The 15277-nt window shown below is 34.6% G+C and overlaps 1 protein-coding gene and 1 pseudogene across 1 annotated transcript; one reads left to right on the forward strand and one right to left on the reverse strand.

The window, feature by feature from the left end:
- Nucleotides 1-2927: 2927 nt before the first annotated feature.
- Nucleotides 2928-4747, forward strand: LOC140884787 (probable peroxygenase 4). Its single transcript, XM_073291646.1, has 6 exons — nt 2928-2936; nt 3066-3161; nt 3477-3562; nt 3916-4010; nt 4131-4256; nt 4500-4747. The coding sequence occupies exons 2-6, from the start codon at nt 3068-3070 to the stop codon at nt 4657-4659; spliced, it is 561 nt and encodes a 186-aa protein (XP_073147747.1). The 5' UTR covers nt 2928-2936; nt 3066-3067; the 3' UTR covers nt 4660-4747.
- A 2100-nt stretch (nt 4748-6847) lies between these two features.
- On the reverse strand, nt 6848-14904 carry LOC140879237 (protein STABILIZED1-like; annotated as a pseudogene).
- Between the last annotated feature and the right edge of the window lie 373 nt (nt 14905-15277).

A 15277-nucleotide genomic window follows, 5' to 3' on the forward strand; every position in this document is an offset into this window, starting at 1 on the left:
TTACTACCATAGGAGGTGATTTATCACCGCCACGTACGTTGGTTCAGGAGACTGATCAGTCGGTACAGTTTAGGTAACACTTACTGATAGAACCATAGACTGCTTCAAAAATATAAGTGCTCAACTATTTTAAGTATGATGAAGAATTAAGTTTGATTATGATATGATTATGATCAGTGATTATGGTATGATTACGAAAGTTTTTCCATTCATGCATGTTCATGTATAAGTATTAGTATGATGGTGTGTAAATTATTTTAACCCTTGTTATTTAAGATTAGACATATTGAGCCCCTAGGCTCACTACGCTTATATGGTGCAGGTGAGTCAGATGATTTCTTTTTAGCTCCTACCGATGGTGAGGGTGTATGAGCTCACGGAACAGTGGCCCCGTGACCGTTGCAGAGTTTAGTGTTATTTTCAGATACAGTTTATTATTTTGTTGAGTTTTAAACAAATTATATTTTTTTTATTTTAGTTATTTCCGCATATGAGGGTTTTGAACCTGTAATACTTATTATCTTTATTTCATGCATGAAACTTTTTTAATTATTAGTTGTTTATTATTATTTGAGATATTATATTTAAAAAAAATATTTTACTTGCATGTTTATACATATGTGTATGGGCATATATGTATAGTAATATTTTCAGTATTGGATTTGAAAAAAAAAAAAAAATTCGCATTTAAATTTAGAAGTTAAGGTCGTTTCACATAACTTAACCCAATAGACTTACTAATCTGATAAGAGATTCCTTATCATTTTTGTCTTGTTAAGATCCATGTTTATTAGATCGATTAGATACAAATCGAATGTGTTTTTATTTTTTGTTCAACGTGTCAAATGATCTGGTTTCTGTCTTATATTTGTCATCACAAAAATTAAGATTATGTCTTACAAGTTGTTTTCCTTTTCGGTGATGTCAAAACCAAGTAATGAAGATATAAGTGTGTACGCATTCATCTGAATAATAAATAATAGTGTCATGAAAACCCGATCTGTTTAATACAGACAAATGGGAAAATAACTGTTCTGATAACATATCAATCAATCTATCTCCTGTATGGTTGATGTGATGTATATCTTTGTCCTCTTCCACTTCTTTCTTGACTTCCCGAAGGTCCTCTTCCAACCTTGTCTTAAATGATAGATCTTCTTTGTGGTGAGGAAGTCCTTCTAGAAATAGACCTTTTTCCCCACTTTTTGGCATCACCAGAGTTCTGGAGGAAATTCATACGGAATGATATATAGCTTGACTTCCTTCTTTTTGCAGGGAATCTTCATGGGAGAATCAGTCCGTGATTACATGGCTCTCATTAGAGTCCTTTGAGCACTGGGGATGGAAGAAAACTCAGTCACAGATTCTCCACCAATACTGCTTTTGATAGATCCCTCAGCAACAGTAGCAGACTGAAAGAACTGGGGCAAAGCCTGCTTGAAGATGTGAGTACCACAACTCAAAAATTTGCGGAGCCTTGATGCTTCCAAAGTGCAGAACATTTCTACCAAACCTTGATCTTGAAGATTGTACGTAATGTGAAAATCAACAAGGACATTCTGGGCGATTGAAGACATTTTTCTATAAAGGCAAGAGGATATTTGAAAAGCAGGAAAGCTCGAAAAGTTTTAGGGTTAGATCAATTCCAAAATGCTTAATCGTTTTATTATAGAGGGTTTTCCGCTTTGTTTTGTAACCAAACTCAATATAATCTCTCATTTCTCGGTTCATTTTTTGAACATTTCAAAAACGAGCAAAATACTTTAAAAGTATGTATGCATCTCCCTCTGCACATGTTTTCGATCCTCTAACTTATTTATAAAATAAATATAATAATATTTAACGTGTTCTAAAAAGCAAGTTTTTTTTATTAAATATATCATAAAATATTAATTGCTCTTCTTTTTTTAAAAAAATATCGTTAACAATGTTTGTTGTTGTTATTATTAGACTTTTTTTTATTCATTTTTGTGGCGTAAATGTTTAAATATTGTAAAATTAATTATGTAGTTTTGGATTACCTTTTATTATAATTCAATATTGAAAATAATTTTATAAATTATGTATTAAAATACAAAATCGAAGAGGAAAAGAAAAGAAAAGAAAAGAAAATTTTGTACATTATGTGATTTGAAAAGGGGCAAGAGAGATCTATAAAACTTATGATTTGAACTTTTGAAGTGAGAGATGGAAAAAATAAAGGAGCAGAAATGAAATTAGAAATCCATTCAAAACTTTAATTTGGATTCAATCAAAGAAAATTATTAACATTTTATTGTTGTATTTTATACTTTAAAGATTGTATTTTAATGACTTTCATAGAATCGTTAAAATTCTATTGAAAATTTGAATAAATATAGACTTTTATAGAATTTCTAAAAACCAATGTTGAATATCGCAAGATTTTTTAAAACTTATCGAAAGGTTTTTTTTCTACCACTAAATTTTCATATATAGTTTATAAATGTCTAAATTGAACATCATTAACTTTTAAATAATAAAACACTCTTTAGAAATTATTATTTCTTCCACTTGAATATTATCCATTACTTTTTTCTCAAAGAAACCATCAAACTCAAACAAAAGAAAAACTATCATTTGAATCCATTAATTAATTCGGAAGAGATTCTAGCAATTAATAAAATTGTAATTGTAAAAAAATAAAGATGGAAAAATTAAAGATTAAAAGGAGCAGATTACGTAACCAGATCAAAATTGCGGATTGCTTTTAATTGTGTAGATAATACATTTAGGAGAAAAATTTGCAATAAACATAAATAAAATTCCTAAAATATCTCCAAAATCACAAAAGGAAATCCCACGATCAATTCCCTTAAATCCGTCACATCCACTCCACCATTTTTATATATAAATCCCAATTCATTTTCCAAGTGTAGTAACTGACAAGAACAAGAAAAAGTAAAACAAAAAAAAAAGTACTACTTGAATTATTATTTATGTTCACATATTATTATTATTGTTATTTCGTGTTTTGTTTTTTTTTTTTAAATAGATTTTAGATTAGATTTAAATTTGCCTAAATTTCTTAAATTGCATGAATGCAGCAATGGCGGATCCCAGTTTGAATGTTCTGCAGAGGCACGTCACTTTCTTTGATCAAAATCATGATGGGATTATTTATCCCGCAGAGACTTTTCAAGGTTAATTAATAATTTTTATTTAGTTTCTTTTTATTTTTAAATAGTTCTTCTTTTAAACTTTGTTTGACATAATCAATATTTGCAAGGATTTCATGAAATTCTTTTAAAATTGGTCGGATTTGTCAGAAACCGGAACGTAAAAGGGTATCTGTAAATGATTTTCTTAATATATTCTGTGCGGTATTTTTTTTTAAAAAAATAACATTAATCAAGCATACAAAATGATATTAGAATTTCTTTAATAATTAACACTTGTTCATTTCTGTAAAAAAAAAAAAAAGTTGTAATAATAAATGAATGTTCTTGTTTTTGCAGGTTTTCGAGCAATTGGAAGCGGGATTTTGTTATCCTATATCGCTGCCATATTCATTAACGTTGGCCTGAGTGGGAAAACAAGACCTGTAATTGTTTTATTCCCTTAATTCAAATTTAGAGCATCTTTTTCCGAAAATTTTAATTTGTTAAGAGTATTGAAAGTTTTAATGTTTCATCATTCTATGCCGTTAAATTTAAATAATGCCATATTTTATCATTTTAAGTACTTTTATACATGTTTATAGTGCCTTTTGGTATGCGATATGTAAAAGATCACGTGTATATGAATGAATTAATTTTGAAATAACACGTCTCTTTAATCTTTGAATTCTTATTTAACTATATTTTACATTAAAATATTTATTCTCTCTAATAACTTTAAAATACTAATAATAGGAGTATATAATTATGAATTTTCAATAATTTCTGGTGAATGCAGGGGAAACCTTTTTCCAAAGATTTTCCAATAGAGATTCAAAATATCAACTTTGCCAAACATACCAGTGATTCCGGTGTCTTTGACAAGGATGGAAGGTATACATAATAACTATATCGATCTTTACTTGTATAATATTAATGAATCTTATTTATATATATATATATATATTTTGTATAAGTAAATCATTATATATAATTTAAATTTAATTTTTGAAGGTTTGTTGAATCCAAGTTTGAGGAGATCTTTGCAAAAAATGCACATACCCGTCCTGATGCCTTAACTTCTGATGAATTGGAAGGATTCCTCAAATCTAATAGGCAGCCAAAGGACTACGGTGGATGGTACGTATCTTCTTCTCCCGATATGGTTCCTATATATATATTAGTAGGTCTTAAGACAGTCTCATAAAATTTACTCGTGCGACCGTTTCGTAAGAGATTTTGTGATATATAAGCATATATAACGTTTTTAATTGCCATAGATCGATTTTATTTTCTTCAAAAAGTAACCATAGCCGAACAATTTCATTAATAACAAATATATTTTGTTTTTTTAGTATTTATTATAACTTACATTAAATGTAGGCTGGCTGGATACGTGGAGTGGAAGATAATGTACATGCTTGGGAAGGACAAAGATGGTTTTCTGCATAAAGACACGGTCAGAGCAGCATGCGATGGGAGTTTGTTCGAGAAGCTGGCTCGGGGGAAAGGGTCCACAAAGGAGGAGAATATTCAAATATAATAATTATCAAAATATTCGACTTGTGATTGATTAATATTATTATCCATATATGCACACGTGTTGTGTGTATAATATAGTATAAAAATTTTAATGTAACTCATGAATATTTTATAATTACTAACGATCGAGTCACACGCGATGCATGTGCAACATAATAAATAAAAATAAATATATATCTATAAATAAAAAATTAAGAAAGATTATATATACATATATACACACGGAAAATCTATGCTGCCAGAATGGTGGGCAGCATAGTGTGAGCGTCTGCCCACGTGGCTGCTTGGTGGCAGCCGCGTCACATTTTTAAAATTTTTTTAAAACACACAATTAAAAACTTATGCAGTGGCCTTATATGTATTTTCCCTCTCCCTGTCTCTGCAACCCCTTTCTTCTCTCCTCTCGCTGCCATAGCCGCCATAGCCGCCGCTGCCGTCGCCCGCTTTCCTATTTCAATACGTAATCTTATTCATATATCCAATCACGTGAATTTGTTTCTCCCTCAAGTTATCGTATTTTCTTTCATCCGTGAATGATAAAAAAATATGCATCAAATCTGGTGAAACAAATCCATGTTTTAGAAACTGACATTCACGAGATTAAAGCACGCCGACCTAAAAGGTGGTAGTGAATATCAAAACTGACAAATCCATGTAAGAACATGATAACTTCATTTGCAACATGAAAAAATCATCCTTAATCTACTTAGATTCTTCCAAAGGAATACAAACATATAAATTCTCAAGTTACTACAACATCTCATAATAAATTCATCATATACCAAATAAAGAACATCTTGTCTAAGTTCACAATTTGGTACACCATCTGCTAAAACTCGAAGTCACCACGTGCTATGACTCTTCTCGAGCTATCGAATCCAACTCTAACTTGCTCGTGCCCAACCTGATGCAATGCACACATACAAACAAAGCAATAACCGGATAACTCCGGTGAGAATAAATCTCAGTATGAACAACATGCATATACATCTTTTAAGCATATAAACTCATTCAAATCTTGAATGTCATATAATCACATGTTAGCATTTTTAAACGCATATTCTAAACCATAGAAATCTATAGGTTAATGCATAAATGCAATGCATGTGCCAAGGAATAGACTATCAAATTTGATATAAATAAATCGTAGTTCTGGGATCCCGGGGAAATAAAATCTTTAACCGACCACCGACTCTCTCAATCGAGGTGGTGTTAAATATCTCAATTCCCTTGACTTTGGTGCAACTATAGTGAGTCATCTAGCTCTGAAAATAAATCTATATTTTGTGCCATGAGTCGTCTGACTCTGGAAGTAAATCTACATTCCATGCCACTCAACTACAGTTCTCCAAACGTCATCTGCACTCTAGGTTTTTCAACCCTCTGTGCTTGTCAGACTGGACTTCAAGATGAATGCAACATAATCTGGATGCATCAAATCATACATAAGCTAAAACAATATCTTGAACACATCAATCATATCATCATATAATCACTCAAAGATACCGACAAATCTGTAAGTATCACATGGAATACGTAAAACATGTTCAATACAGAACATAATATAAATCAAAGAAAACAAGTAAAAATTACATAAATATTCTGGAAATTCAAGAAGATATCTATCTTGAATAATCTATCTCATTTATGTAAATGTAAACAATAACATATTTTAAACATGCATGTATGTGATTTTAGGCAACTCGATAATCAAAAACAATCTCGAGTTATTCTGCCCATCTTATTAATGTCTATTCATACCTGTATTCTGATTAAAATATCTGACACTCTGTCAGTTCTTGATCAACTACAAGCTGTCCAAATCTGTCATCAAATTCTGCTCATTTCAATCTTTGCTAATTGAAGGTGTTCTTGATTCAATCTTAAATACTTCAAGTCATTAGAACTCGAACTCGTCGATTCGACTTCGATAATCTGTACTTCAAATATGAAATAGATTATAACATAACTAAACATCAATTTTCAATCTGAATCGATGTTTCTTTAAAGCTTATTAAGTTCAAATCTTGCTAATACAATTGGAATTCAAACCGACGTCGCAACTATTCGAGTCCGATAAATCTTTCGATTCAAATATCATCATATCTACATTCTCAACGCACTCTCATATTCATTTCATATACTATAAACTTGAAGATCAGCTCTAGACATTTATAATGCATATCAATTCAAAATCTTGAATCGGCGGCGTAACGGTACAATTTCGGTATTTCCAAAAGCTTAAACATCATGTAGACAATCATCTAAATATCATAACATCACCAATTCAGCAAGTCATTCACGTACACAACAGGCCCAAAAATTCAGATTTTCGACAATTCTTTCAGAAATCGAAATCATGTTCAAACGACGATCTTTTCTCGATCCGTCTTAAATATGCTATCGTCGTATATACTAGAACATGTTTATACAATCAAATTTTAATTCTAACAACAACTTAAAATTCAAACATGGTATAACTTCATAAAAATTACGTCAAAACGTAGCACTCGGAGCTGTGATCGCAAATATACGATCAATCGAAAATTCTATCGGGCGGATCAAAAGATATAGAAGCTTAAAAGATAAAAAAATGGACTTGGAACTCTTGTTTCCCCATTCTCTCGTTTGCTTCTGGAATTTTGGGCTGCAACCTGATGCCTTCCATCCCTTTTACACGTTTAAATGGCAATTTGCAAGGCAAATTGCACTTTGGTCCCTGAACTTTGACCTAATTGCAAATCAGTCTCCGGACAAGCGATTTAATTCAATTTCAATCCTAAATAATTTAAGAAAAATAGAATTTAATTATAAACTCTAAATATTCTCAAATTAAATATTCTCGGATTAAAATTAAATCATTTCGGACCTTATCACATTTTAGTCCTTGAACTGCTCAATATTTGCAAATTGGTCCTTGCTCGGATCTCATCCTCAAATTAAATCCTTGATATTTATAATCTTGGAATTTACATCTTAAATTTCATAAATATCAATTCCAATATTTTTAAGCTTTTAATTTAAGTATTCCGGATATTAAAATCTTAAAATCCAAAAATCCTCAAATTAAATAGTTTTGACCCAAAATTGAAATCTCTAATGTCCATAAATTCTTAAATTCATCTTTTCACTCTTATTCGGAATTTAACTCTTAAATCCCGTCATTAAGAACTTAATATTTTTGGGCCTTACAGAAGTAAACCTCCATCACCTACGGGCTCGCCCATCCAGAAGGTAACCCAGTGTTTCCATTTTCTGCTCCTCAGTGCAGTGGAAAGTCTAGAAAGTCGTCTCCATGCGGTCTAACCAGTTCTCCGCATCCTCTGGAGACTCGCCTCCAACCAAGGGCTTAGGACTCATCTGCAGGAATCGACGCACACTGAAACGATCATCATCACGACGACGATGGTGGCGTTCCCGAAGACGCTCCCGGTCGGCATCGCCCCAACGCCCACCAATACTGCCGTGACTACTCTGATCATCACGATCCGCCATCTACAAAAATTACCTAACGGTTATCTTATGCAAAATCTAAATTCCCAAGAATACTATGCATGCTCTGATACCATAAATGTAATGACCCTTACCGAGATCACCTACTAAACAGAACTTAGACATGCAATTAACTTAATTAAACAGTAAACCAAAATAAGCTGCAGAAACCATAAACAAAAATACAATCCCAAGAAAAAGAATCTGTAAATACCCAAATAGTTATACAACCAAATCAAAAGCTGTATCATCCTAATACAACAGAAATAAAAACCTAGACGAAGCTCCAGCTGGCTAACCACTGGCTAACCCCTCTTGGATCCACCCGCCTCGTCCAATCGCAAACCTGCCCCAAGGAATAGGGTATCCAGAAACACAGAGTACGAGACGTGAGCATAAAACGTTCAACACGAGAGTATGAGTATACATGCATGCAAGTGTACCGTCTACTGACTGGAGGTCAAGAATCAGATAACAAAGACAGACCGGGCCCTGGTATGTAGCACGCTGTGCCGTCGCTTCAGGAGGTGGCTCACATACCGAAAAATACCAGTGGATACGCGGGACCCAAATCGATGGAAGTCCATCCACTAACAGGATAGGGTAAACCCTACTAACAGACATCTCAATAGAGATAGCTCAAGATGTAAATGTATGCAGCATAAAATCATGACATATAAATCATGCAGTCACATAATACATGCATACTCAGTCAGGATATCTCGAACAGTACTTTCGTACCTCAAATACTAGGCGTGCTCTACCAGCTTTAGGTCTACGCCTATAATCCGCACTACACTACCAAATGATAATAATATCACTATAGAGCTCTAAAAGCCTTAACTAGGCTATTGCATACTCCTAAATATTTTTAGGAAGCAAAAGCTATACCTTCGTCCATCGTTAGCCCTTTGCTGTCGATTTCCTCAAAACTAGGCCACAGCTCCGCTACGACTCCTGGATCGCTATGTCACTTTCGGATTCCCAATGGGACGCCTAGAATTCCCTAGATCTGAGTTAGAAGGCCAAGGAATCGAGAGAGAAGAGGTGAATGGTGTTCGTTGAAATGAATCTCGGCACCTCTATTTATAGACCACGAACGGAACGTCCGTTCCTCAACGTTGCGTTCATTCTGCCTGACGAATGTTGCGTCCGTTCACCATCGTTGCTTCCGATGGTGCCAATGTCACATCAAGTACGTAAGCAGTGACGCATTTCTGATGGCACGAACATTGCATCCATTCCTAGAACGTTGCTTCCGTTCTGCCTGACCCTCCGGACCATTTCTGATCATTCTGGGTCTAATCTCGGGCTCCGTTAATCCATTAGAAGTATTCTTAATCTTGTTTATCGGTTTAATTAGCAATTACTTACTAAAACTGGGTATGGGCTACTACAGATTAAGGGACACAAAGAGATGTTTCTAGATGTTCGGAGATTTCAAAGACTCTTACACCATCCCTTCTTCTTCCTTGAAAGGATATCACTAGAAGATTTTGAATTTTACAATCAACTTGCAAAACCCCACTCCAAAACTAGGAGTCTAGGACTTATACGCAATCGCCTATTTTAGAACTCCTATTTACAACACAAAATCAGTGCTCGACTGAATAAAATACAAGTATGTTACAACTCGATTTCAAGTGCACAAATTGATCCTCAAGTGATCGGTATAAGAACCGTGAAAGTGTGCTTCGAGTTTCTTGATCAGTTTAGCTTGTAAAACTTTGAATGCTTGTTGTAGATAATGCGATAAAGTTCAGGATTCCAGGGAGGCTTCCTCAACTGATCAAGATGCCTATTTATAAGCTTGGTTACCAACGATAATAATTTTGAATATCATCAAAATATTTTCGAAAATGTATAATTTACATTTTATGTGTGTGAATACATAAAAATTGTCATTAGATTAATAAAAAAATATTTTCACGCTTAAAATACAATATTGACGTTATAAAATGATCAAAGAAATAAGATTAACACACCACAATTTGAATTTAACACAAAAAAATAATAACTTGAATATAACAGAAAAAAATAATATGATTTATATTCATTTGTACTGATTATATTATGAATTGTACGCAGGAAATATAATAGAAAATTTATTTTATATACAAGAAATAGGTTAGAATTACATTAATATTTTTGTAAGGGACGCATGAGCATCTTTAAAAAAAAATGATATTTCAAATAATAAACAATTGGATGTATGATTTGGGTATCATCTATTTGCTAGGATCTGACATCACTACATTAATACGAGGATTAAGCCTACTCTACCACAAAATTAAATTATTTCAAATTTGAGTTTTGCCGGATGTCATACTTATAACCAGAATGTTTTTGCAGGCATCATGCTCCATATTTAATGTTAGGAGAGCATATCTAGAGATTGATGGCAACTCAACTTCTGTCAAAATAAGGTCTATGTTTTCGGGGCTCCCTTTCAACACCTCGATCCTTTTAAGCCATCATAAACAGCAGCGACTGGAACAGAGCAAAGGGAAATATAATCTTAAAAAAAAAAAAACAGAAAAGCCAATTGCAAGACACTTAATGTTGCAGTAAAAACCACATTCTTCGAATAACATGACTCGTAGACTTGCTCGAGCTTAACAAAATATGTTTAACCCAAATAAAGATACTTCCAGCCAAAAATATATAATTTGAAGTTACGATAACGTCAAGTCGTCAACTACATTAGCATGATTCATTGCTATTCATAAAAATCTAAAAAAAGAATTAATGACCAGATAATTAGTGATAAAGCCATAGTAAAAGCTTACCAGCGCAAATTTCAGAAATCAAAAGCACCACTGCAAGTACACCACGTAAACATGATATTTTTCTGTATGACATTAGATGAAACCTGAAAATTCATAAAACATAATTTACTATATTAAGTAATAGAAATATTACGAACTATTAGACAAAAAATATATTTATTAGTTTACGGATAGTCCAACAATTTTTCATTTAGGTATTGTGGTCGTGATGTAAACAAAGTTACTATTTTGAATTACATGGCAATCTTAACACAGCTAGGTACCAAAGTGCCTATTTGTCAAAACATATTAACTAATCTTCTTTAATATTGAATTCGAACTCTCGTTATTTTTATCGTGAACCCCTGAGTTTAACAAATTTGCTATTTTTCATAAATGCGGTAAAATCAAAGAGCTATGGCAAACTTGAGCCAAAGTCCGATTATTCGTTGATCAAATAGTATGATAGGTTGAATAAAAAATGGGATTTCCAGCAAGGGCAAAAAGGGCTACTTGAAGTGCGCCATGAGTTCTGTAAGTGCCTTTTTACTTTAAAAACTATGACTATAACTAAATGCATATGAATATCCAAAATGATGGTGGCTTCATTCCAAAAACTCAGACTTAACAGCCTAATACATTAGCAGGAAATTGAATCTACTAGGAATCTAGTCTACAACCTGTCGACCATGCTCAAGTGTTTGTACCTTAATCCGATCATATCTCTGTCTGCACAACTTTTAGCATCATCTATGGCTACACTGGCATTTTTTAACTCGCAGATTCTTCATTTGACAGAGCCAAATAATTTAGACAAATCACTTTCAAGTTTCTCTGCTCATGAAAGCGAGGAATAAATTTCAGACACGTGTTTGATCAGTCGATAGTGCACAACAATGGGGAGAGCATCGCGCAGCAGAGGCTATCCACTCTCCATCATTCTTGCAATCTATCCTGTAAAAACTATAGTTGAAGGAGCTAGTAATTATCCATAAAATATTATGATACCACTGGAAGATTAGAAATAAACACACAACATTTTTAATTGTGATCAATCAACTATTTTTTGTTTTACTGTTAGTTGAGTGGCACCAAACAAGCATGAAAGTTTCCAAGGAAAATTTATGGTAAGAAAGACAAAAATTCAGGGACTAGATCAGCAACTTATTAGTAAGGAAACAATGTAAACTAGGCGAAACATCTGGAACATTAATTGGTAAACAGTCCATACAACCGGAACGAACTAAACCTTGAACTATCACTCCATGTTTCACATTTAGGACTACACTAGGCATCTGGACAGATTGATTTATTTACCCGTACCAAATAGCCAACGATGAAATCAACGCAACAAAACCATAAAATTGTGACAAAGCGTGCCCAAAACAACATCACTTTTTAATATGGTTCACAATCCATGAATATAATTTAGGACAAAATCTTCTAGTTTGACAACCGTATTAGCAAACTTCATCAAGCTGATCAAAAAAATTACATTTGATTTTTTTTTAAAATTTAAAAGCCCAAATTAAAAGTCTTCTCAGCGCCTAGGCGCCAAGAATGCCTAGGCTGGTCCGACTAGCACTTTTTCAATTTGGTAGGCCGGCGCATTTTTAGAGCACTGTTCATCTCCCACAGCAACCGCGGCCTTCTTCAAGATTGACTCAGTCGGCAGATGAGAGTTCTCCACAGCCTTTGATATGGCTTGCCATTTCTCACCATGCTTCGGTTCTGCAGCGATGCATCTGCTCAATACATCCCTCTGATGCTCTTCTCTACCATGATTTAAGTTCAAATTTATAGTACAACGCCCAGAAATCCCCAACGTGAGGAGCAAGAGTAACTACTCGGTTGAACCAAGCCCTTGCAAGGATGAATTTTCTGTCATGCCAAAACAAGTTTGCCACCGCTGCAAGGACATGGGGATCACCCGAACATCTGTTGTATGCATCCCTGCTCTTGATTCATTCTTCTCTCAGACTCAGGAACCATCTCGACTGAAGCAGCCCAAAGGATGCCGCTAGTCGGGCATTCCTGAAATGCCAAACGATGAGCTACTTTCTCGTGACTGTGTCGAGACTCACTTAGCCCACACTGCAGCAAGCCAGAGTTCAGGAATTTGGGGATTCTTCTTCCTGGCCATGGTCAGAACAGCGCGAGCTAGCCTTCCTCAGACCATTTACTTCTTCATCCAGGTGTGCGAGTGAAAGCCACAAAGGAATATCCTTTGCTTGTTCTAGGTTCCCCCAGGCGTTCCTCCAACTGACCTAGCATCAACCAGAGTTTGAAGAATGAAGGGAAGATCTTTAACCCTTCATCTAGTATTCTCCTTTCCTCATAAGTGTTTCCCAAATCTCTCTCAACGACTGCGGATTTCACCCAGACTCTCTAGGTTCCTCCCCTTTCCCTAGCCTTTGCAAGAAGCATTCTAGCTCTTTCGGGCTCATGGTTCTCAAATTCAAGCTTGAACGCAGCAAGCCATATTTCCTCAGAATTCCCTCGAGCAGCAGGCACATCACCAGCAAGCCACTTTTCTTTGGCACCCATTAACCATAGAACTTCAGCATGTGGTATGTATGTAACTGCCTTTCGCAGTAGAGCATCAAGAGACTCCCTAGTTCCATGGCTCTTTTCAAGCTTTGCTGCTTTAAGCCATATACTCTTCTTGGTCAAAAAGACGATGAGAGCATGTGAGTAGATTGCCCTTGCCGTCTCAATGGAACCTCGCTTCTTGCATTCTTCAGCATCAGCAACCCAAGTCCTCTTTCTATCCTCTTCCTCTACTCCAACCTCAATAGTGTTGTGAATAATAGCCTGACATGTTGCAATGGAACCAGCTCGTTCAGCAGCCTCCGCTTCTTTCATCCATGCTTCTCTGTCAATTTCCAGGCCTTCCCTCTGCAAAGCTCGAATACCCCTTTCAATAATTTTCCCGACCATAGCAGTATTACCATTGGCTTCTTCCAATTTAGCAGCGGTGATCCATATAGCTGGCTCCTTAGAAAGCTTCTCTCTTGCTTTATTCAACACATAGCGAAAAATGAAGGTTATTGACAGGGTCTTGTTTTTATTTTAATAAATAGACCCTGAATAAAAAGACTATATTGTCCCACATTTAAAATATTAGATAGGATAGAATGTTGATATATTTTCTCTCTATTCCCTCTTCTTCTCTCCTCTTCTTTGTGTTTTTTTTTTCTTTTCTTTTCTTCTTTCTCTAATTGATCTGGTCTGGCCGATCTGGTCAGGTACAAATTCGATCTGGTCTGGTTCTTCTTTGATCTGGTCTCGTCCAATTGATCTGGTTGTGTTCGCAGTTGATCTGATTGATCTGGAATTGATCTGATCTTGACCGAGTATGTTAAATTTTGGCTGATTTTGAAGAAATTTTGACTGTTGTGACTGGTGTCGACCGCTTTTAACTGCTTCTAGGCTGATCTTGACTGCCTTGTCGACTGATTTCGACCGAGTATGTTGATTTTGACTGATTTTGAAAAATTCTCGACTGGTGTCGACCATTTTTCACTGCTTCTAGACTGGTCTCGACTGCCTTGTCGACTGATATGGACCGAGTATGTTGATTTTGACTGATTTTGAAAAAGGCTCAACTGGTGTCGACCGCTTTTCACTGCTTTTCGACCGATATCAACTGCCTTATAATTGTATATATATTATTTTGTTAGTAATAATAAATAAAAACACTAGTGGTGTAGTGGTCAAAGCCCGAGGAGGAGAGAGGAGAGGCAGGTTCGAAACTCGGGGAGGAGAGAGGAAAGAGAAAAGGATAGATAATTAATGTGTTTGTTATATTTTTTTTAAAAAAAAATCCAAATTGAGACATTTGACTGAATTGAGAAGTCAAGAGTTCCTTTTAGTGAATTAAAAACAAGACAAGACATATATATTTAATTCTCCCCCTTCTTCGCAATTTCATAAGTCTCCAATCTAGCAAGCGCTAGCCAAAGTTCGACATGCAAGAAGGACATATCAGAAAAACTTTTTGTTAGAAGTGGAAATTTCCTATTTTGTGAGCCATAGGGAAATATTAATATCAAATATTAATATAAGGGTAGTATAGAAATTTTTTATTTTGAAGGACATATCAGAAAAACTTTTTGTTAAAAGAGGGACGTAATTGGGAACGAATAAAGTGTTAGTATATTTTTTAAAAAAGTTAGGAAACTTTAAAGACGTATTCTTTAATTATCCACGTTTATATTGTGTAACATTTTGTGAAAGTGTGTAATAACGATTGGTCAAGAAGCTCTCTCTCGCACGCGCCTGCGTAGGGGTGCATATCTAGGGCTCGATTTGCACTGAAAAATAATTGACTTGTATGCAAGCGTACGAGCACAACTT

The sequence above is a fragment of the Henckelia pumila genome, chromosome 2 (genome assembly GCF_033568475.1).
Source record: "Henckelia pumila isolate YLH828 chromosome 2, ASM3356847v2, whole genome shotgun sequence".
Classification (NCBI taxonomy): Eukaryota; Viridiplantae; Streptophyta; class Magnoliopsida; order Lamiales; family Gesneriaceae; genus Henckelia; species Henckelia pumila.

What these genes read in the sequence shown, in the direction of transcription:
- LOC140884787 (XM_073291646.1), top strand. Translation starts at nt 3,068, where the DNA reads ATGGCGGATCCCAGTTTGAATGTTCTGCAGAGGCACGTCACTTTCTTT. An exon ending in TCCCGCAGAGACTTTTCAAG is followed by an intron (nt 3,162 to 3,476) that starts GTTAATTAATAA and finishes TTGTTTTTGCAG; the next exon opens with GTTTTCGAGCAATTGGAAGC. An exon ending in TGAGTGGGAAAACAAGACCT is followed by an intron (nt 3,563 to 3,915) that starts GTAATTGTTTTA and finishes TGGTGAATGCAG; the next exon opens with GGGAAACCTTTTTCCAAAGA.